At 44.7% G+C, this 22,656-nt stretch overlaps 1 protein-coding gene across 1 annotated transcript in view; it reads left to right on the top strand.

Annotated features, from left to right (window-relative positions):
* The first annotated feature begins 3,525 nt into the window (after window positions 1-3,525).
* The window catches only part of sri (sorcin), a 70,160-nt gene continuing 51,029 nt past the window's right edge, over window positions 3,526-22,656 (top strand). The window contains exon 1 of the mRNA XM_038797939.1: window positions 3,526-3,703. Coding sequence (XP_038653867.1) covers window positions 3,680-3,703 — 24 coding nt within the window. The 5' untranslated portion in view covers window positions 3,526-3,679. The remainder of the gene's footprint in view (window positions 3,704-22,656) is intronic.

Below are 22,656 nucleotides of genomic sequence, written 5' to 3'. Positions count from 1 at the left end.
TGTGAGTTCGCGTCAGCTATTATCACAGTGGTCTACATCCCACCCCAGGCAGAAATGAGGAAGTCCCTGGACGAACTGTACACAGTTATAAATGTGGTGAATTATAAATACTAATAATCCACACTGTTTTGTACATGTGTTGAGCCTGTATATTGTATTGGATCACATGTAGTTGCGCGGCTCTACCCATAGGGGGAGATGAGGAGCTTGTACAGGGCTCCACCCTTGGCTCCGCCCATGGCTCCACCCATGGCTCCTCCCCTTAACCGGATGTATAAAGGTTGATGCTGAGAGCCTGCCTGCTAGTTCATCTGGAGTTCATCTCGTCACGGGCAGGCTCTGTTGTGAGACGATTAAAACTACTGTTCACTTCTAACCACGTGTCGCATGAATTGATGGTCTCATCAATAAACAACTACGAAACAGAACATCCCGAGGCCTTGTTCATCGTGGCCGGAGACTTCAACAAGGCCAACCTCAAGAGGGTGCTGCCAAAATTGCACCAGCACATCTCCTGTCCTACCAGGGGCGACAACACTCTTGACCACTGCTACTCAAAATCAAGGGTGCCTACCGTTCCATCCCCGACTGCACTTTGGGAAATCAGACCATAAGACAGTGCTCCTTCTCCCGGCTTACAAGTAGAAACTCAAGCGGGAGAATCCAGCTAAGAAGGTTGTGCAGTGCTGGTCCGAGGAAACAGAAGAGCTCTTATGTGACTGCTTAGGTCCATATTTAAGAACTCAGCGACCAACTTAAATGAGTATGCCACCACTGTCACAGACTTCATCAGCAAATGTGTGGACGACTGCGTGCCAAAGAAAGCAGTACGTACATTCCCCAACCGGAAACCATGGCTCAATCGCAAGATTGACTCTCTATTGATTTGAGGCGTTCAAGTCAAACAACCCTGACCTATACAAGAAATCCAGGTACGACCTCCGCAAAGCCATCCGCGATGCTAAGAGAGAATATCAAACCAAGCTAGAATCACAGACTCTCGGCGGTTGTGGCAAGGACTAAACAACATAACAGGCTACAAAGCGAAGCCAAGCAGTATCTCCGGCAGCAGCGCACCCCTCCCCGATGAACTCAATGCATTCTATGCTCAGTTCGAGCAGGTAACCAACAATCTGCTGTCGAGTGCCCCAGCAGCCCATAACTCACCCATACCCACCATCACAGCTTCCGAAGCCAGATCGGTCTTCCTGAAAGTGAACCCTTGGAAGGCGACGGGCCCGGACGAGATCCCTGGTCGTGCACTCAGAGCCTGCGCGGACCAGCTGGCAGAGGTGTTCACGGACATCTTTAACCTGTCCCTACTCCACGCCGAGGTCCCCACCTGCTTCAAGAAGACCACCATCATACTGGTGCCAAAGAAGAACCAGGCAACGTGCCTCAATGACTACGGCCCGGTGGCCCTGACTTCAGTCGTAATGAAGTGCTTCGAGAGTTTGATCATGAAGTGCATCACCTCCATACTCCCAGAACGCCTTGATCCACTGCAATTCGCAAACCATTGCAACCGGTCCACATCAGACGCCATTTCCCTGGCCCTACACTCATCTCTAGAGCATCTCTACAACAAGAACTCATACTTCAGACTCCTATTTATTGACTACAGCTCCGCCTTCAACACCATAATCCCAGCTAAACGCATATCAAAGCTCCAAAACCTAGGACTTGGCTCCCCACTTTGCAACTGGATCCTCGACTTTCTGACCAACAGACCACAATCAGTAAGAATGAACAACAACACCTCCTCCACAATAGTCCTCAATATCTTGGCCCTGCAAGGCTGCGTACTTAGCCCACTACTATACTCCCTGTACACACATGACTGCTTGGCAAAATTTGTTTCCAACTCCATCTCCAAGTTTGCTGTCGATACGCCCATAGTGGGCCGGATCTCGAATAACGACGAGTCAGAACACAGGAGGGAGATAGAGAACCTAGTAGAGTGGTGTAGCAACAACAATCTCTCCCTCAATGCCAGCAAAACTAAAGAGCTGGTCACTGACTTCAGGAAGCAAAGTACTGTACACACCCGTCAGCATCAACGGGGCCGAGGTTGAGATGGTTAGCAGTTTCAAATTCCTAGGGGTGCACATCTCCAAAAATCTGTCCTGGTCCACCCACGTCGACGCTACCACCAAGAAAGCTCAACAGCGCCTATACTTCCTCAGGAAACTTAGGAAATTCGGCATGTCCACTTTAACCCTTACCGACTTTTACAGATGCGCCATAGGAAGTATCCTATCTGGCTGCATCACAGCCTGGTATGGCAACTGCTCGGCCAGGACCCCAAGAAACTTCAGAGAGTCGTGAACACCAGTCCATTACATGAACCTGCCTCCCATCCATTGACTCCATCTACACCTCCCGCTGCCTGGGGAAAGTGGGCAGCATAATCAAGGCTCCCTCCCACCCGACTCACTCACTCTTCCAACTTCTTCCATTGGGCAGGAGATACAGAAGTCTGAGAACACGTACGAACAAACTCAAAAACAGCTTCTTCCCCGCTGTTACCAGACTCCTAGATGACCCTCTTAAGGACTAACCTGGTTAACACTACACCCTGTATGCTTCATCCGATGCTGGTGCTTAGAACATAGAACATAGAACAGTACAGCACAGAACAGGCCCTTCGGCCCTCAATGTTGTGCCGAGCCATGATCACCCTACTCAAACCCACGTATCCACCCTATACCCATAACCCAACCCCCCTTAACCTTACTTTTATTAGGACACTACGGGCAATTTAGCATGGCCAATCCACCTAACCCGCACATCTTTGGACTGTGGGAGGAAACCGGAGCACCCGGAGGAAACCCACGCACACAGGGGGAGGACGTGCAGACGCCACACAGTGACCCAGCCGGGAATCGAACCTGGGACCCTGGAGCTGTGAAGCATTTATGCTAACCACCATGCTGCTTATGTAGTTACATTGTGTACCTGTGTTGCCCTAGTATGTATTTTCTTTTATTCCTTTTTCTTCCCATGTACTTAAGGATTTGTTGAGCTGCTCGCAGAAAAATACTTTTCATTGTACCTCGGTACACGTGACAATAAACAAATCCAATCCAAGGTTATTAATGGAGTATCAAATCATTACAAAATCGGAGGGTTGTGGAAAATACTTATAAAAGGGGGGGAAATCAAACATCATGAAAACACCTTTCTGTTTACGGGCGGCTGGCGGGAGGGGAAATCGGGGCTGTTCATAATTAAAACAGTTGCCTGACGGAATAAGTAGAACCGACAAGTCCCACCAAGCATGTCCGAGAGGTACAGCGCCGAAAGCGGTCCCCAGCTCTCAGCCAGACAGACAGCAGCTTTTCAATAGGAAACCGCGCCCGAAGTGGATACACTGTGGGAGATACCATTGTGAGAGATTGTGGGGAGGGACTGAGGAGGAACCCCAGAGGCAGAGTAAAAAAAGACAGAGATCACAATCAAGTAATTAAATCCCCAAACTCTTTTAACAAATCAATTCAAATCTATTGCTGAAGGAGGTAGAATTATCCTCGGCCCGGGTGAGTCGCTTGGCTTTTTGGAACTGCCCCCCCCTCGGTGAGAGTGAAAGTGTTGCGAGTTGGGGGGAAGAGGAAGTGGAGCTCGAACTGCACCCTGAGGCTGATACTGACCTGCAGACTGAAACTGACACACTGGCACAATGGCTTATCCTGGTTACGGATCGGTATGTATGCGGTGGCATAAACCAGAGCAGTTGCCCTCGTTTGGGGCCTTGTTACACAACTGAACGGGGCAAATTGTGTAAAAGGAGATTTGTCGGCAATTGGACTTTCAAACCAGAAGTTCGATTCTTTTCTGTCGGCGTGGGGGGGGGGATTAAGCAACGTTGTTTCCATTTTTTTTTGGGGGGGGGGGTTGGTTTTGCTCGATGTATATTTAAACGATTTTGTGCACGAATTAACCACATTGGTGACCCTCCCCTGGACAATGAGCCAGGGGGCAGAGCATCCTCCAAATGCTTCAGGAAATTTGGCCTCCATGTGATTGGGTATGGTGCGTTAGACTGGGTTGCGGATGTTTGTGGCAGACATGTGTGTGTGTGTGAGCGGCAAGACTGGGGATTCAGTGTGTTTCAATGGTGTGATAGCATTGGGGCCACTCCCGCTGTTCTTTCCAGCTCGGCCTTGCTTCCCCCTATTGGGGTTTCAGCTTTCACATGTGGAACTCGCTGCCCAAACTGCGTTCTGTTGTGTTGTGCCTCCTCGACTTACCTTGACTCTTAAACCAAGATCTGGTGTCATAACCGCACAGAGGCCATTCAGCCCATTGCGTCCATGCCAGCTCGAGGCAGAACAATCTGGTCAGACCCATTCGCTTGCTGTATCCCTGTAGCCTTGAAAGTTTCTCCCAAAGTTTCTCCTGAGTGTTCACACAATTTCATTTTGAAATCATTGATCGTCTTCCCTTCCAGCCCCTTCATAAAGCAGAAAGTTTTGGCTCCTGACAACTCGCTGAATTAAAAAAAGTTCTTTGTTACATCCACCCTGCATCTCTTGCCCAAAACCTTAATGTGTCCCCTAGCCATTGAATCATTAGCCAACTAAAACAGCCTTTCTCTGGCCACCTTATCAAAACCTGTCATAATCTTCTGCAAATCCCTCAAAGCTCGTTTTCTCCAAGAATAGCTCTAACTTTCCCAACCTAACCTCAAAATCCCTCATCCCTGGGACCATTCTAGTAAATCTCCTCTATTCTTCCTAAAGTGTGGTGTCCAGACAATAGTCCAACCAGAGCGTTATACTAATCTTTATTGTCACAAGTAGGCTTACATTAACACTGCAATGAAGGTACTGTGAAAAGCCTATAAAGGTTCCCTGCTTTTGTACTCGGTTGCCTAGATCTTCCAGTCAGCAGCAATGCTGCTGCCTGCAGAGTACTTTCCAAACCAACAATTCTGCTAATTTCTTCTGGGATCTTCCAAATCCCAATTGAAACAGCGCAGGCATTACAGGGTAAATCCAGTCAGCATGGGGGAATCAGGCGAATGAGAGGAAATGTGCCCTTTTTACGATGGTAGCTACCGAATTCATGTACGTTTTTAAAGATCTTGAATATTTTAGTTAATTAGTGTGGATAGGTAAATGATGGTCTGGTGGGGAGAGAAAGACTATTTGGCCTTTCTGACTAGCAAATGCTTGCTTCCCCTTTGTATTATACAATTGCTAAAATAGATCCTAAGTGGAGGCCTGATATGCACGTCAGTCTCAAATTTCACTCTTGTGGTCTTGAAGTTGGGCTTCTGTCGCTCACTCTCAGGGGGGTGGGTTGTGCTGTGTGTTGAATTCGACTCCTACGGCATTTGCTACCTTCGAAGTTGATCTGTGACTTGCGGTGTAGTTGTGCAGTCTAGCTGCAGGCTACCACACCTTTGCTGCGGAACTTTGTCAAAACGTTTTTGGGGGTGAAAGTTTACAGATAATAGTACTTCCCATGGTCCATTTAAGAAACTATTCATAAGAAAAGTAAAGGAATTAACATCCAGTAATACTATTTACTAACTTATCATTCAGGCGGTCTCGAAATTTACTGCTTCCATTATTGTACTTTGTGGCAATGCAGAATTAAGATATTTGCAGTTTCTTGGGTACATTTTGTCATCCATTTTAAATTGGGTGCCACATTAATTTGTTAAATTAAGGCTATCTCCCCAGTGTTTATGGTGACCAACAGAATCCCACAAACCTATTCCTTCTCTCTTCCATTATAATCAATAGCATCCTGGAGATTTCTTTGAGTCCTTTTACCATGTTGAGAAACTCCACCTCATTGATGTCGAAATTCTCATTTGAATGTGGAAAATCTGTTTCTTTTTTCCCAAGTGAATAGATGGAGGATTGCTCATGCTTGGTTTCAGCACATTATCATCTTTCGAGTGTTCTGCCCACCTTCCTACTGTTCCAGTGGGACAAAATATCTTGCCATTGTCAGTAGTGTCTGCAGCTTTTTGATTTCTGCGTTCTTTGGCCTGCAAGTGTTGATTGTAATGTGGTTCCAGAAGTTTTTCTTTGTTTTTGTTGCCCCTGAAATGTTGACCTCTGATTTGTAGTATTTGTGTTTATTTCCCATTCCGCTGCTCGAGGTCATAAGTTATATACATTTTTTAAATGTTCAGAAGGAAGGGAATTTTTTTTTTTGTTGTTGCTGTAACTAGAGATGGACAGGTTCATGCTTGTAATCTGGAAATCTGATGAATAGCTGTAGTAAGCTTTGCAAAATGTGCTGGCCATATCATTATATTGCAGTCTAACTCTGTGAAAAGCAGCAGACTGATTTCAGCTGTGCACTATAATCTTCTAACACAATCCTGAATACTGAATTAGAAGTAGCATCAAGTTAAACTGACCTCAACCAATGGTTAGATGCTGATCCAAGTTTGGACAGATGTTAATGTGTTGGGAACAGATGACTGTGTACCCTATAATATATATTTTTTTGAAGAACCTTGCTGTGCGTGCACAATATGGAGGATTTTCCTCTCTTTTTGGAAGTTTTCTTTAGTTAAAATTTGTTTACTGGTATGTGAAGAGAGCATTAAACTCTTTGCAAAATGGTTCTGTTTTCCAGGGGAAAAAATGGGCAGCGCCATTAATCTACCATTGTGGATTAAATAAACTGCCCGATTGTGACATTCTCTCATCTCCCTATGGACAACAATAAATGTTTCCCAGCAGTACTGGGTCTAAAAAACACCCGCTTAATACAGTTGCAGGAATTACACCATCACATGAATGTATACATGAATCAGTTGTTTAGCGGAATGACCAGTGAGATATGTCGCCTTTATAATCATTGGAGAAGCTCTGTGCAAAAGCTGTATTGCAAATGAATCGGCTGATTTTTATCCGTTTTTCCATAATTCTCTACTCTCGTGAAGGCAAAATTTCATGATAAGTTCCATAGGTATCAGATATCTTCCAATGCCTCATTTTAATTCACGTTTCTCCTGTGTAAGGCGACTGAGAGGGATTATGTACAGAACTTATTGGCGGCACGATGGCACAGTGATTAACACTGATGCCTCACAGCACCAGGGACCCGGGTTCAGGTTTGGCGTTGGGTGTCTGTTTAGAGTTTGTACATTCTCCCCATGTCTAAATGGGTTTCCTCCCACTGCCCAAAAAATATGTAGGTTAGATGGATTGGCCATAATCAATTGCCCTTTAGTGTCCAGGAAGTACTTGTTAGGTTACAAGGTTAAAGTGGGGGAGTGGACCTAGGTAGGGAGCTCTATCAGAGGGTCAGTGCAGACTCAGTGGGCCGAATAGCCTCCTTCTGCACTGTAGGAATTCTATGATTCGTAAAGATAACCATTTATGTCCGTACATTTTGTATGGAAAGAAATGTCTTTTTTAACCTTTGGGAGTGTGTTCCAATTAAATAATTCAGCAGCAAAGTTTGAGAGTTTAAAATAAAGAAGATTATTTAATCTCAGATTTTGCACTGAGAAAACAAAACATGACAGATACACGTGCACAAAGATTCCATACAGACCAAGGTACAGCACCTTTACAGCTTGCAGTTACTTCCATTTCTGATTTAAGGTGCCCCATGTGGCAGGCCTGTGGGATTCGATGATTTAAAGTTGAAGTGAAGGACATGTCATAGCATCATAGAATTTACAGTGCAGAAGAAGGTAATTCGGCCCATCGAGTCTGCACCGGCCCTTGGAAAGAGCACCCCACTTAAGCCCACACCTTCACCCTATCCCAGTAACCCCACCTAACCTTTTTTGGACACTAAGGGCAATTTAGCATGGCCAATCCACCTAACCTGCACATCTTTGGACTGTGGGAGGAAACCGGAGCACCCGGAGAAAACCCAGGCAGACACAGGGATAACATGCAGATAGTGACGCAAGTCAGGAATCGTACCTGGGACCCTGGAGCTGTGAAGTAACAGTGCTAACCACTGTGCTACTGTGCCGCCCCTGCCATGCATGTAAAGTGAAGAATTCACAGCAAGTTGTAAGGTTTATTGTTGAATATCAAGGGGTTGGTTGTCAGGTGAACTTTGAAACTGGGATAGTTTATGTATTATGACTGCTTGGTGAATTGTACCTGGTTTCAGAGTCTGGTTTTCAGACGTGCTGGTGACTGATAGTTCTCATGGATCTGCTGGTTCCTGGGATCTTAGAGGTACAGTCCCCGAAACTAGTTTTGATCACATGGGCGCTTAACACTTCTGAGGCCAAGTCTAGATTGAATGGAGAGGGCCATGGTAATATGCTGGTAAGTTGATTGTCACCTTTCAGTTTCAATCTTCCCTTATGCTCAGTATGAAACATGGAAACAAACTGTCTGGCAACGTGACAGTCTTTAGGTGTTCGCCCATCCTTAAACAATGAGACGTGTGAATTCCACAAATAGCTGTGAGGTACCCTCCCCATGTTCATATTTAATTAGGTATTTGTCCGATACTTAATACTGTCTGTGGTCCCATTCCAGAAGCCACATGATTTGCAGTCGCAATGTTAATAGGTTATAGAACATAGAACAGTACAGCACAGAACAGGCCCTTCGGCCCTCGATGTTGTGCCGAGCAATGATCACCCTACCCAAACCCACGTATCCACCCTATACCCGTAACCCAACAACCGCCGCCGCCCCCCCCCCCCCCCCCCCATACTTTTTTTTAGGACACTACGGGCAATTTAGCATGGCCAATCCACCTAACCCGCACATCTTTGGACTGTGGGAGGAAACCGGAGCACCCGGAGGAAACCCACGCACACACGGGGAGGACGTGCAGACTCCACACAGACAGTGACCCAGCCGGGAATCGAACCTGGGACCCTGGAGCTGTAAAGCATTTATGCTAACCACCATGCTACCGTGCTGCGCCAAACTGTGTGTTGTGTGTGTCCAATTTTAAAAGTATGGACAGAAAGTTGATAATTTGACATACCTTCAAAGGATATGACACACAGCTGAGCTCTGTGCTCTCCTTTGTCTGATGACCAAATGTGCATATTCAGCAGGGGATTTTGATTAATGATCAGGGACAAAAACTCCTTTTTGCTCCATAATCTAGGAATCGTGAGGGCATTTGTGGACTATTGGCATTTTAGCATAGACAGGGAACCAGAAATTAGACCAGTATTGCTGAGCTACTCGTTAGGCAAACCTGTTGGGTTATTAATTTCCATCTATCAGGCCATTCTGTCTGATAGTGTGTCGTGTAGATTAATTGCTATAAATATAGTAATTTACAGAGTGAACAGTGTGATAAAGACCATAAGACACAGGAGAAGAATTAGGCCACTTGGCCCATCGAGTCTTCTCCGCCATTCAATCATGGCTGATATTTTTCAATCCCATTCTCCTGCCTTCTCCCCATAACCCCTGATCCCCTTATTAATCAAGAACCTATCTATCTCTCTTTTAAAGACCCTCAGTGATTTGGCTTCCACCGCCTTTTGCGGCAAAGAGTTCCACAGATTCACCACACTGTGGCTGAAGAAATTCCTCCTCATCTGTTTTAAAGGATTGTCCCTTTAGTTTGAGATTGTGCCCTCTAGTTCTAGTTTTTCCTACTAATGGAAGCATCCTCTCCACATCCAGAGTCCTCAACCGTTCCTCATATGACAAGCTCGTCATTCCAGGGATCATTCTTGTGAACCTCTTCTGGACTCTTTCCGAGGCCAGCACATCCTTCCTTGGATACGGGGCCCAAAACTGCTCACAGTACTCCAAATGGGGTCTGACCAGAGCCTTATTCAGCCTCGAAAGTACATCTTCAGATTTTATGTACTTCTGAGAGGAGTTGGGGTATGTAGATTAAAAACTGTATGAACAGTCCTCTTTGAAGAGGTACAAAAAAGGTTTCATTTTCTGAATCTGATTCCACCTAGAAACATTTTCCATGTTTTTAATGTTATAATTGTACAAAGAAATCTCAACAAAGGCTGCAATCAACAGAAAGCTCCTATAGATACTGATAAAATCTTGCCAATATAGCTGTTTAACTGCCATGGTGGCATTTTTATTTGGTTTTCAGTGAGTCAACAAAGGCGATGGGTGGCATAGTGTTAATGTCACTGGATTAGTAATCCACAGACCTCGGCTGATGCTCTGGGGACATGGACGAAACTCCCACCATGACAGCTGGTGGAATTTAAATTCAATTAATAAAATCATGAATTGAAAGCTACTCAGACTATGAAACTACCATCTGGTTTATTAATGTCCTTTTAAGGAAGGAAATCTGCCATCCTTACTTGGTCTTGCTTCAGTCAGATGTGAGGACATGGGTTGGAAGTTGCTCTTTCATCTCAAAAAGTTAGGTTTCAAAGTAGTGCTGATCTGTGTCTTCTCTAGAGTATAAAAGTAGGGATGTGTTGCTGCAACTGTACAATAAGAAGTCTTACAACACCAGGTTAAAGTCCAACAGGTTTGTTTGGAATCACTAGCTTTCGGAGCGCAGCCCCTTCATCAGGTGAGTCAAGGAGCTGCGCTCCAAAAGCTAGAGATTCAAAACAAAGCTGTTTGACTTGAATTTGGTGTTTTAAGACTTCTTACTGTGCCCACCCCAGTCCAACACCAGCATCTCCACATCATGGCAACTGTACAAGGCATTGGTAAGACTGCACCTGGAGTACTGTACCATTTAGGTTCCTTTATTTGAGGACGGATGTAGTTGCATTAGAGCCAGTTCAGAGGACGTTCACTAAATTGATTCCGGAGATGAGGGATTTGTCTTACAAATAGAGATTGAGCAGTTTAGGCCTACATGCTCTTGCGTTTAGAAGAATGAGAGGAGATCTAATTGAGGTATGAGATGATAAAAAGTATTGACAAAGTAGACGTAGAATGGATGCTTCCTCTTGTTGGGCAACCTCGAACAAGCGATCATAGTTTGCTGATAAGGAGTAGCAGATTTAAAACTGAGATGAGGAGAAATTATTTCACTCAGAGGGTCGTGATCTGTGGCATTCACTATCCCAGAATGCGATGGATGCCAGGACATTGAGTAAGTTTAAGGAGGAGATAGAAAGCTTTTCAATTAGTAATGGGTTGTAAGGTTATGGAGAATGGGCAGGAAAGTGGAGTTGAGGCTGACATGAGATCAGCCATGATCGTATTGGATGGGTGGAGCAGGCTCAACAGGCTGACTTGCTTACTCCTGCTCCCAGTTCTTAGGTTCACTGTCAATATTCATCATTCTGGCAGAAATAATTGTCAACGTCTGCCCAATGGAAAATACTGTTTGAGCACAAGGTTGTCCAAAATTTTTAACTAAATTACTTGTGACAGCCATTGAATGGCTGCTGTGGAAAACAGAACAATGCAATACCTGGAGTTCTGATATTAGGGTAGAGAGCATCACACCACAACTGGAATTATTGGTTGTTGTACTGGGTGGCAGAAAAGGCCAACTTTAATTGGCTGTATGCCTGGCGGTTTTGTCATGTGACCTGCTAACTCCAGTCGCCCCTGGCCAGTCAAAAGGCCTCTCTTTCTTACATTGCCAATCAATGCTTTTATTACTAAAGAATAAATGCCTTTGGAAAATGGGAGGGGGAGCACATCTTCATGCTCTCTTAATTTTTCCCCTGAGTTGCTCACCTCCGTATCTTTAATTGCTGAAGAAAATCCTGGCAGTTTGACTGCCCAGGATGAGAAATTGGTCTTTCCTGGTGTTGACGTTCACACGGAACATTAAAAAAAAACAAGTTAAGAATTTGCAATATGTACGTTTGGATAGTCCTTGAGGCTGAAAATGTGTCCAATTTTATTTTTAGAAGAGTTAGCATCTGTTTCAAATCTCAAATTCATAATTATGTTTAAAAATACTGTGAACCTTTTCTATTTATGTTTAGCATATAATAATTGCACATCGCAACATAAAAGCTGTAAAACTATGGTTTTCCAACAGAAAATGGTAGTTAGTGACTTCAGTAAACAGTAATACCCTTTTATATATCCTAACTTTTTAATTTTTATATGAAGTCGCATCTGATCCACACGTGTTCTACTGTAATATAAATCTGCATAGTGTTCAAAGTATAATAAGTTATTTTAATTTGTCACCAGACATTTCCCATAATTTACAATAGGATTCCTTCAGCCCAATGCCAACTGTGGCTCTACTTGAACTCTGAGATTACGGGTTCAACGGTGGTCATTTTAATCTAACTTGCTGGGTGAGAAATCTACAGGATCGGATAGAATAGTGATTTTTGCACCCTGCCCAATATTACTCTCCCTGGGTTTCAGTCATATTGGGTTGGTTGTAAAACCAGAGTTGTGTCTAATCCTGTCAAGTTTCCCGATGGGTAGATTAGCTTAAAATTGCCCCGAATGTGTCCAATTAAATATCAAACTTCATAGAGCAAGCCGACATATTCATGGAAATTTGTCAAATACCTCTTTTATATAACATCCATAGTGGAGCAACTGATTACTGCCTCCCTCCAAATGGGGCATATCTCTGGATATTCTGTCTTCCCCTGCACTGACTAAGTGAAGCCAGTTTTGGGGCAGAGATTTGACTTGGAAGATCCAGGAAAATAAGGGGAAGTTTGCCCTTCTTTGTTGAGCATGACCCCAGCCTCTGGACCCATGGTAATAGCAACCAAGGAGTGCATATGAGAGGAAATGAGGCAGAATCATGTTTTCCTGATTTACATGGCTTTCCTGTCTTGCTCATATGTGGGCAAACGTGGTGGAAGAGAAGGTGGTGGGAATATGGTTTACATCTCCACCAAGCTTAAATGTGTGGAAATGCTGGTATTATTGATTTGGAAAGTTCAGACAAGAAGCAATGAATTGTGCCAATCTTCTGAAAAAAGCCCTTGGACAGGCTGAATTGGGTTGTGCGACAGGTCAGTATGTGAACAAAAATCGAAAAACTGACAAATATTTTTTGATATTTTCATAGGATGTGAGCACCACTGGCGAAGGCTGCATTTGTTTTCATTCCTAATTTCCCATGAGAAGGTGGTGGTGAGCTATCTCCTTGAACTGCTGCAGTCCAGCTGGTGGAGGTACATCCACAGTGCTGTTAGGAAGGGAGTTCCAGGATTTTGACCCAGTGACAGTGAAGGAACGGAGATATTGTTCCAAGGGATAAAAGAGAAAATGCTGGGAAAATCTCAGCAAGTCTGGCAGCATCTGTAGGGAGAGAAAAGAGCTAACGTTTCGAGTCTGATGACTCTTTGTCAAAGCCAAAGCTTTGTCAATTTTCTCTTTCGTTTCAAATTCCAGCATCTGCAGTCATTTGCTTTTATCCAGTAGTTCCAAGGGAGTTGGTTGGAGACGTGCTTACAGGTGGTGGTGTTCCCAGGCATCCGTTGCCTTCTCCTTCTAGATGACGGTGGTTGAGGAGGTGCTGGAAGGTGCCATCAGAGAAGGCTGGCATGTTGCTGCAATGCACCTTGACTATAGTACCCACTGCTGGCAGTGTGCATCGGTAATTGAGGGTGTGAATGTTTAGGCTGGTTGATAGAGTGCCAAACAAAAACATCTCAATTCCAGGACATCAATCAGTGGGCTCCTCAAGGCCGAGTCCTGGGACCAAGAATCTTCAGCTGCTTCATCAATGACCTTCTTTCCATCACAAGGTCAGTAGTGGGGATGCTCGCTGATGGTTGTTTAGCACTATTCATGACTCCTCAGATACTAAAGCATCCCATGACCAAAGGCAGCAGGATCTGGGCAATATCCAGGCTTGGGCTGACAAGCAACAATTAATATTTGTGCCAGGCAATGACCATCTCCAACAAGAAAGAATCTATAACTATTGGTCCATAACATTCAATAATGGCATTACCATTGCTGAATCCCTCACCATCAACACCCTGGGGGCTTACCATTGACCAGAAACTGAACTGGACTAACCATTTAAATACTGTGGATACAAGAGTAGGTCAGAGGCTAGGAATCCTGCGGCGAGTAACTTGCCCCCTGCTGAGTGCAGCTCCAACAATATTCCAGAATCTTGACACCATCCAGGACAAAACAGCCTACAGGATTGACACCCATCCACAAACATTCACTCCCTCGACCACTGATGCACAGTAGCAGCGGTGTGGACCAACAAAATGGACTGCAGGAACTTGCCAAACCTTATTAGGCAGCTACTTACAAACCCACGATAATCTAGAAGGACAAGGGCAGCAGAAACGTGTGAACACCACCACTGCAAGTTTCCCTCCAGGTCGCCACAATTCTGACTTGAAAATATATCGCCAATACTTCATCGTTGCTTGGTCAAAATGTTCAAACTCCTCTCTAACAGCACTGTGGGTGTACCTACAACACATGGATTGCTGCAGTTCAAGAAAGCAGCTCTTCACCACCACCTTCTCAAGGACAAGTGGAATGGGCAATAAATGCTGGCCTACCCGGTAACCCCCACAACTCCTGAATGAATAAAAGAAGTCAAGTTGGCTGCTTTGTGCAGGATGGTATCAAGCTTCCCGAAAGTTGTATGAGCTGCAGTCATCCAGGCAAGTGGAGAGTATTCCATCGCACTCCTGATTTGTGTCATGTAGATGGTGGAAAGAGTCGGTGGTGATTACGCACCTGTGGAATTCCCAGGGTGTTGATCATGCGAGATTCAATGATGGTGATGCCAAGCATCATAGGGAAATGGTTAAATCCTCTCTTGTTGGAGATGATCATTGCCTGGCATTTGTGTGGCGTGAACGTTACTTGCCACCCAAGCCTGGATATTGTCCAGGTCTTGCTGCATACAAGCGCAGGCAACTTCAATATCTGAGGAGTCACATACGTGACTGAACACTGCAATCACCAGTGAATATCCAGTTATGACTTGATCATAAGGAGAAGGTAATCGAAGCAGCTGAAGATGGTTGGGCCCAGGACACTACCCTGAGGAATTCCTGCAGTGATATTGTGGGGCTGAGATGATTGGCCTCCAACAAGCACAACCATCATCCTTTATGTTTGGTATAATTCCAAACAGTGGAGGGTTTTCCGCCTAATTTCCTTTTACTTCAGTTTTACTAAGGTTCTTTAATGCCACACATGGTCAAATAGTGCCTTGATGTTAAGAACAGTCACTCTCGCCTCCCCTCTGGAAGTCAGTTGTTTTGTCCAAGATTGAACCAAGGCTGCAATGAGGTTTGAAATTAACTGGCCTTGGCGAGACCCAAACCAAGACTCGGTGAGCAGGTTGTAGCTGAGTCAGTTCTGCTTGATAGCAATGTCAATGATTTTCCATCACACTCCAGGGGCTTTTCACAGTAACTTCATTGAAGCCTACTTGTGACAATAAGCGATTATTATTATGATGATTGAGAATAGACTGAGTAGGTGATAACTGTCCTGTGTTTTTGTGGATAGAACATACCTGTGCAATTTTCCACATTGTTTGTTGTTGTAGCTGCATGGGAATAATTGTTCCAATTAGATAAAGGACAGATAGAGCTTAGTTTGATCACAACATAATTTAGAATGAATGTTCCAAATAATCATGCTTCAATATTCTGTGTATGTCCTTGAGATATAACTAACTCCTATTTTTTTATTCTTTCATGGGGCTTGGGCACTGCTGGCATGGCCAGCATGTGTTGCCCATTCTAATTGCCCTTGAACAAGTGGCTTACTAGGCCATTGCAGAGGGCCGTTGAGAGTCAATCATATTGCTGTGGGTATGGAGTCCCATGTAGGCCAGACCAAGTAAGAAAGGTTGCGGTGTTTTAGTACCTCACGTGAATGACCATTCTGTATGTGTGAACCTGGGCAAGCAGTTTTGGTTACTGATGATGGAGCTGGCACAAATATTGTGCTATGTGGCATAAACAAGGAAATTCTATTACTGGGGATCTAATGGCAATCAGGATATTTCTCTCTTGTTACCCCCTTGGTAAGAACTATTATATTGCTGCCATTGACCAGCAGTGCAGGTTAAAGTAGTGATATTTTTCTTTTTCCTGACTTAAAACCACCTTAAGCAGCAAATTTACCAACTGTGCTATCAAAGAAGATTGGAATTTGTTTCCAAAAAGCCAAGCTTGCTGGTGAAGGGATGTTGGCCGATGCAGTGGGTTTGAAACTGGTCTTTTGTCTTAGCGGCCTTGGGTGAAATCTAGTCCAGACTGATTGGATTAACCGACCTTACATGAGAGGAATTTAGACAGTTTCAACCCTTTTCTTACTGGCAAGGGCTTACAGCAGCAGATTGGCATGAGTTTGGCATTAATGGGGGGGCCAAAGCCTATTTCAAGCGGAGTTAAACTCTGCATCTATATGCTGTGCTCTGAAAGCTTGATGCGACTGATACTGGATGTATAAGTGCTCCACTCCCTAGTACCTGTATGTGCATAATAATGAAAAAACTTCCCAAACGAAACATCAACAAATTTGGTCAAAAAAATGTTTTATTAAGATCTTCTGTCCGGAATATCTAGTGCTAGAGGACCAGAAAATGTGCAAATTGTATCTACGTGCAAATGTTGATCCAGGAAGTTTAGGTGATTCATTGACATCATAATTAATGATTGCTCAGACAATACTATTCAGGCATAGAGTTCATCTTGTAAACCGGTGGATTTGAACATGCTTCCCCTTCAGTGTTTTGTGTCTCCCAATACAGATTTCAAGCCTTATCAGCTGAAAGGAAAATATTTTTCTTCAGGTTACTTGCACAAGTGCATTATCCCAGCTGCGCTTGCTTTAATGCTATATCTGTATCGGGTGGTTGGCGAGTCAGCTGGCACACATAATTAAGTCTCCCTCCTTGTAGGGAAATGGCAGGCCATTATCTATGCCTGGGCACAGGGCCAAATCCCCCATGCGGTTGCGTGTGAAGAATGCTGTAATGGAGCTGAGGTTCTTTGTCTATTTGGAACGAAAAGCTGACAATTGCCTCTCAGTTCTAATGTACAAATATATATTTGTGTTGCAAGTTTTCACCCTTGATCTAGATAACCATATCCTTGGTTTGCAAAAATGAAAAATAGCAACTTCTGGCAGCTGAATATTTCCATATTTTCCAGGTTAATGTATAGATTTGCATATTGCTGTACCACGAGTGATTAGTCAATCCACAAGGTAAATTCAATTTCTTCTAATGTTGCTGTAAGCATATGTTTACCTTGAATTTTGATTTTGAGATGTATGCATGGCATCCACCATTTTAAATGTGCTTGAGAAATTTCAAAAGCACAAATGCATTGATTTTAAGCAGATGTGGAGTTTATGTAATTTGTACCGTAAAGGGGAGAAAAACCCTTTCTAAAACAAAACGTTTTCATCGGTTTGCACAGTTTGTTTCACATTTTAGTTCACAAGTTGCATAGCCGCACATAATTTTTCCTTGGTTGTTTTTGCTATATATATATATTAAGATTACAAAAAAGAAAAGCCAAAGAGAGAAAAAGAAATCAGAACAAAATAAGATCATTATCTATATGTACGTACACTTGTCTCCCCACCCTCTGTGGCCCTGGTCCCCTTTGGCCGATCTGCCTCTACTGTACTCCCCAGTGTGACCCGAGCATGTATTAACCAGTGTCTTCTCGTTGTTCACTCTGGTTTTCTGTGTGCCCTCAGGTGTGTCCCCTGCGGCTTTGTCTCTTGTCCCTCTTTGTCCCTCACATTCATTATTATGGGCCTTCACCCCCGCCTCCTCCCCTTCCTGATTCCTTTTCCATTATATTCCGTGGCTCGTCTGTGTGTCTCCACCCCCCCCCCCCCCCCCCCCTTGCTCTACTGGTTGCTGGCTATAAACACAGATATTGGAACAAGTTGGTGAACGGCTTCCCTTTCACATGGAAGCCCTCTTCTGACCCCCGGGTGGCAAATTTTATTTTCTCCAGTTGGAGGAATTCTGCCAGGTCGGACAACCAGTCTGCAGCTTTGGATGGTGCTGCCGATTGCCATCCAAGCAGAATATTTCGGCGGGTGACTAGAAAGGCAAAGGCTAGGGTGTCGGCCCCCCTCCCCATAAAGAGTTCTGGCCGCTCTGAGACCCCGAAGACCACCACATCTGGGCCTGGCTCCACCCTCACAACTTTGGATATTGCCTCAAAGAAAGTTGTCCAGAACCTGACAAGTCTGGGGCAGGCCTGGAGCATGTGGGTGTGGTTGGCTTCCCTGGCACCGTTCACATTTGTCCTCCACCTCTGGGAAGAATCTGATTAAGTGTGTTCTGTGCTCCACCTTTAGCTGCATTATGCTCAGACCTGCGTATGTGGAGGTGAGTTTGCCATGTGAAGTACTTTGATCTAGAGTCCTCTTTCTCTCCCCCCCCCCCCCCCCCCCCCCCCCCCCCTGTCGTCCTCCCATTTTTTCCTTGTCTCATCCAGGGGGGAACATACCTCCTTCACCAGTCGCCCGTACCGGTCCCCATGTTTCCCCTTCCCTAGGTCACCTGCATCCTACAGTTCCTCAACTAGCGGATGTCCTGGTATCTGGGAGTATAGTGCTGTTTCCCTGCGGAGGATGTTTTTCGGCGTTTTCCACCTCTATGTGTATGTTTGTTTCCTTTTTGTTAATTGGACCATCTCCATGAGTTCCTCCAGGGTCACACTTTTCAGTCGTCTGTGAAAAGTACTTTTTATACCAAATGTAGTAAGACTTTATGCAATCCCCGTTTACCAGGGATTGGGTCTCAGAGAATTAATTGATATAGGGATAGTGTGGGAGAGTGGAGTTGACATGGAAAATCAGCCATTTACTCAATCGTGGAATAGGCCTGAAGGGCTGGGTGGCACAGTGGTTAGCACTGCTGCCTCACGGCGCTGAGCAGCCAGGTTCGATCCCGGCCCTTGGTCAATGTCTGTATGGAGTTTGTACATTTTCCCCTTATTTGCGTGGGTCTCACAACCCAAAAAGATGTGCAGGGCAGGTAGATTGGTTTTTGGGGGGGGGGGGCGGGAAGAGAGAGAGAATTGGGTATTCTAACTATTTTAAAAAAGGTTTGAAGAGCCAAATGGCCTACTCCAGCTGCTATTTCTTATATTCTTAATAAATGTCCAACAATCTAACAGCAGCTAGAAATACAGATGCTACAAGTCAAGGTTTATGACTAAGTAAAGATTCTGTGTTTTTGTTTTGTTCTAAATTTGAATATTGAAAATATTGGGCTGCATTTTCATCTTCGAGGCAGGGAGCAGGAGTTGAGAAATTTCCCAGCGCTGGGAGTCCATCTCTATTATAATCTAAGCCTCACCCCCACACCCACCACACACTCCCCAAGCCCCATCTGTGTCAATGCATGCCTCCCATCCTCGCCAATGGCCCATCATATCCCCCACCCACCTACATGGTCCTTTATATCCTCTAAGACAAGCTATGACACTGCCATACACATTCACCCACTATTCGCTTTGTATAGAATCAATGAACCCTTTAGTGACAATAGCATGTGCTTAAAAGGTTTTTTAAAAAGTAAATCATTCATAACTTTGCCTTTCCTTTCACTACAGCCTAATAAATATGGAATGCTAAAGCGTTGAGCAGAGTTCTAGAGCTGGATACATGACAAAATCATCAGTGGAACAGATATGCTTAAAAAATAGGAAGCCTGGATTAGACCAGAATGTTCAAAATGATAGATAATTGGAAATAGCATTTGTAGTGAGTGAATTTAGCGGGATTAAATTTTTTAGATTGGTTCTTGCTTTTCTTTCTAATTGATTACCACCAAAAAGACAGAAAACTCTGCCATTACATTTTCCAATTTGACTACATCCTTTTAGCTCCAAGGTCTCATAGCCAGACACCCAGAGGCAGACTTGCAATGAAACACACAGCACCGGGCCCCAGCCAATTTTGGGAGGGGGGGCATACTAATAGGTGGCTGTTTTATGCTGCCAAAAGTCAGTCCGCCTTGTCAGCTATGTCAAACTTCAGTGATTTAGAAAAGCTCCAAGAGAGCCTCATCGAGGTTGTATTTGGTCTTGAGTTATTTCACAGGCTGGTTATATGCCCAAAACTCACCCGTTCAACTTGTTTCCCAAAACTGGCTTCAATTTGCCATTGTCGGTGAGTAGGAAACTGATGAGAATATCAAGATAAAAGCATATTATTGTGGATGCTTAAATCTGAAACAAAAACACAAATTACTGGACAATCTCACCAGGTCTGACAGCATCTGTGGAGAGAGAAGGGAGCTAACGTTTCGAGTCTGGATGACACGCACACACATCGGTCTTCAGCCTCTTCCCTCCACTTTGCTTCCATGAACTAGCCCGCCCAGCTAGCCTGGCAGGCCCCGCCAATGGCGCCTAGAATCTCGCCCCCCACTGTTCCCGTCCCCCCCCCGCTCTTAGTGCAGACATTCGAAACAAAGGCAAGAAGCAGAATCAAACAATCCATCCCTCCCAAGGTCCGAGCACAAAGGCCCACCCCTCCTCCCTTAACAAAGAACTATATATCAGCCTAACTCCAAACAGGACCGAAAAAATATAAAGAAACTAGCAAAACCCCTAAAATAAATCCGAACAATGCAAACCCAAAGTATTTACAGAACATAGTTCAGATCTCCTCAGTCAAAGTTCAAGGTCCTCCTTCTCCTGCCAGTCTATTCTCCTTGATAAAGACCGCTGCCTCCTCTCCCAAGCCAAAGTATAACTCCCGGCCCCCATAGGTCACCCATAGGCAAGCCGGGTACAGTAGACCAAACTTTATGCCCTTCTTGTATCGGGCTGATTTGACCTTATTAAAACTTGTCGTCCTCTTCGCAAGCTCTGCTCCCAGGTCCTGGTACACCTGGATCTCTACATCTTCCCAAGTGCATCGCCTCGTCTGCCTGGCCCACCTCCTAATACGTTCCTTGTCCAGGATCCAATGTAAATGTACTACCATCGCTCTCGGCGGCTCATTCCCCCAGGGGCTTGCGCATCAGTGCCCTGTGGGCCCGATCAAGTCCACTGTCTGCACTCTCCTTCCGCTGTTGGGTGAACTTCTCATTTAAGAAGCTTACCAACTGGTCCATGTTCGTCCCCCTTCTCTACGTGCGTTGTCCGCTCCTCACTCGCCACCATCACCTGATTTGTTCTTTTCCGATTACTTCTGGACCGCAGATCCATAAAGTAGGGATCAATTTCTGCTGCTCTCGCTTCTGCACCTTTTCTCTACAAAATTCCTGCAACAAACCGGCGTGGAGGCCACAAAAAGACCACCATGAGCGGGAGCTGCCAAATGTGCGACCGCTCACTGCGTGGTCGTCCCTGAAGTCGGTACCAGGATTGATAATCGACTAAGAACAAGAAGATTCTGCAAAGACCTGAACAATAAAGACTCCGAAGAAGAAGGAAAAGGCATTTTTTCTACTAACCTCATAATCTGCTGGCAACTAGTGCTCAACGCATGGTAAGTCTTCAAAGCCCAGGGTGGAAGGTATCGAGGCACCTCAACAGCTTTGGCTCTCTGGTAACGTAGATGAAAATTGGCGGGTGTTCAAGCAGCAGTTGAAACTCTATGTTGTAGCCCTTGGTCTGCAGGCACAGCCTGACGAGAGGCATATCACGTTGCTGCTCACTGTAGCAGGTCCTCAAGAAATTGAAATTCTCAACATGTCTGTCTTCGAAATTGAGACCGATAGCTAGAACTTCCACAAAGTTCTCAAGCAATTTGATCGGCATTGCTCTCCTTAAAAAAAAAAGAAGAAAAAAAAGAAACCTTTAAGCGCTATATATTTTGCACGTGCACCCAGAATGCAGGCGAGCCATTTGATCGTTTTCTTACCAAATTGCGGTTGAAGGCGCAGTCGTGTAATTTTAGTACCCACCCATGATCAGAGCGCGTTTGAGATCTCCAACGATAAGGTATGCGAGAGGCTTCTAAGAGAAACCGAGCTTCAACTTGATAATGCTATCAAAATATGCGAGCTTGCAGCAAAGCAGATCAGCACTTTGAATCTTCGGTATTTTGGCATGAAGGTAGAAGGGCGGCCGGCGCCGTTAGTGTGGTGACGCACTCGAATAAAAACCTTGCTCTCAGTGCAGGTGGCCATTTTGGCCAACCCGATCCTCCATTTCATGCCCATGATGAGGCAAGCGACATTTGCCAGGTCAATGCCCAGCATTTGGAAAGATATGCTCCAACTGTAATGGCAGAAATCATTTTGCGACACTATGCCTTTCCAGGAAAAAAGCAGAACAAACAATTTCTCAACACAGTTGATAAAGTGTGCCCCGAGGACACTTTTTTGTCAACATGATTTCCAGTGAAGATGTGGACAGTCATGCCAAACGATAATGCTTTCTTGGCAATTTGCAGCAAGAGTGAATTAATTGTAAATACTCAAAAAGACAAATGGACAGTGCCATTAATGATTAAGGACACATTAATAACATTCAAGCTCAACACAGGTGCGAGGGCCAACCGCATCAATTTGTCAGATTTGAAGGAGCTGAGAATTAAACCGCAAGTAGTTACCAAAACCGTATTAAGAGAATTATGATGTTGGGAGCATGTAAGCTCAATGTAAATGTGAAGAATAGTGTTCACACGTTAAAATTCTACATTGAAGCGGCAGGAGTCGAAGCATGTGAGGAACCTCAGCTAGTTAAGTGGGTTTACAGTGCAGACAGCTCTGCAACCAGACAACATGCATCACTAGATTCCATACTGCAGGAATTTCCTGATATATTTCAAGGCTTTGGAACTTTACCTTAAACGTACAAAACCCAATTAAAGGAGA

The sequence above is a fragment of the Scyliorhinus canicula genome, chromosome 5 (assembly GCF_902713615.1).
Source record: "Scyliorhinus canicula chromosome 5, sScyCan1.1, whole genome shotgun sequence".
Lineage (NCBI taxonomy): Eukaryota > Metazoa > Chordata > Chondrichthyes > Carcharhiniformes > Scyliorhinidae > Scyliorhinus > Scyliorhinus canicula.
Note: the sequence above shows the minus strand (reverse complement) of the source record. Positions and strands in the feature narration are given on the sequence as shown.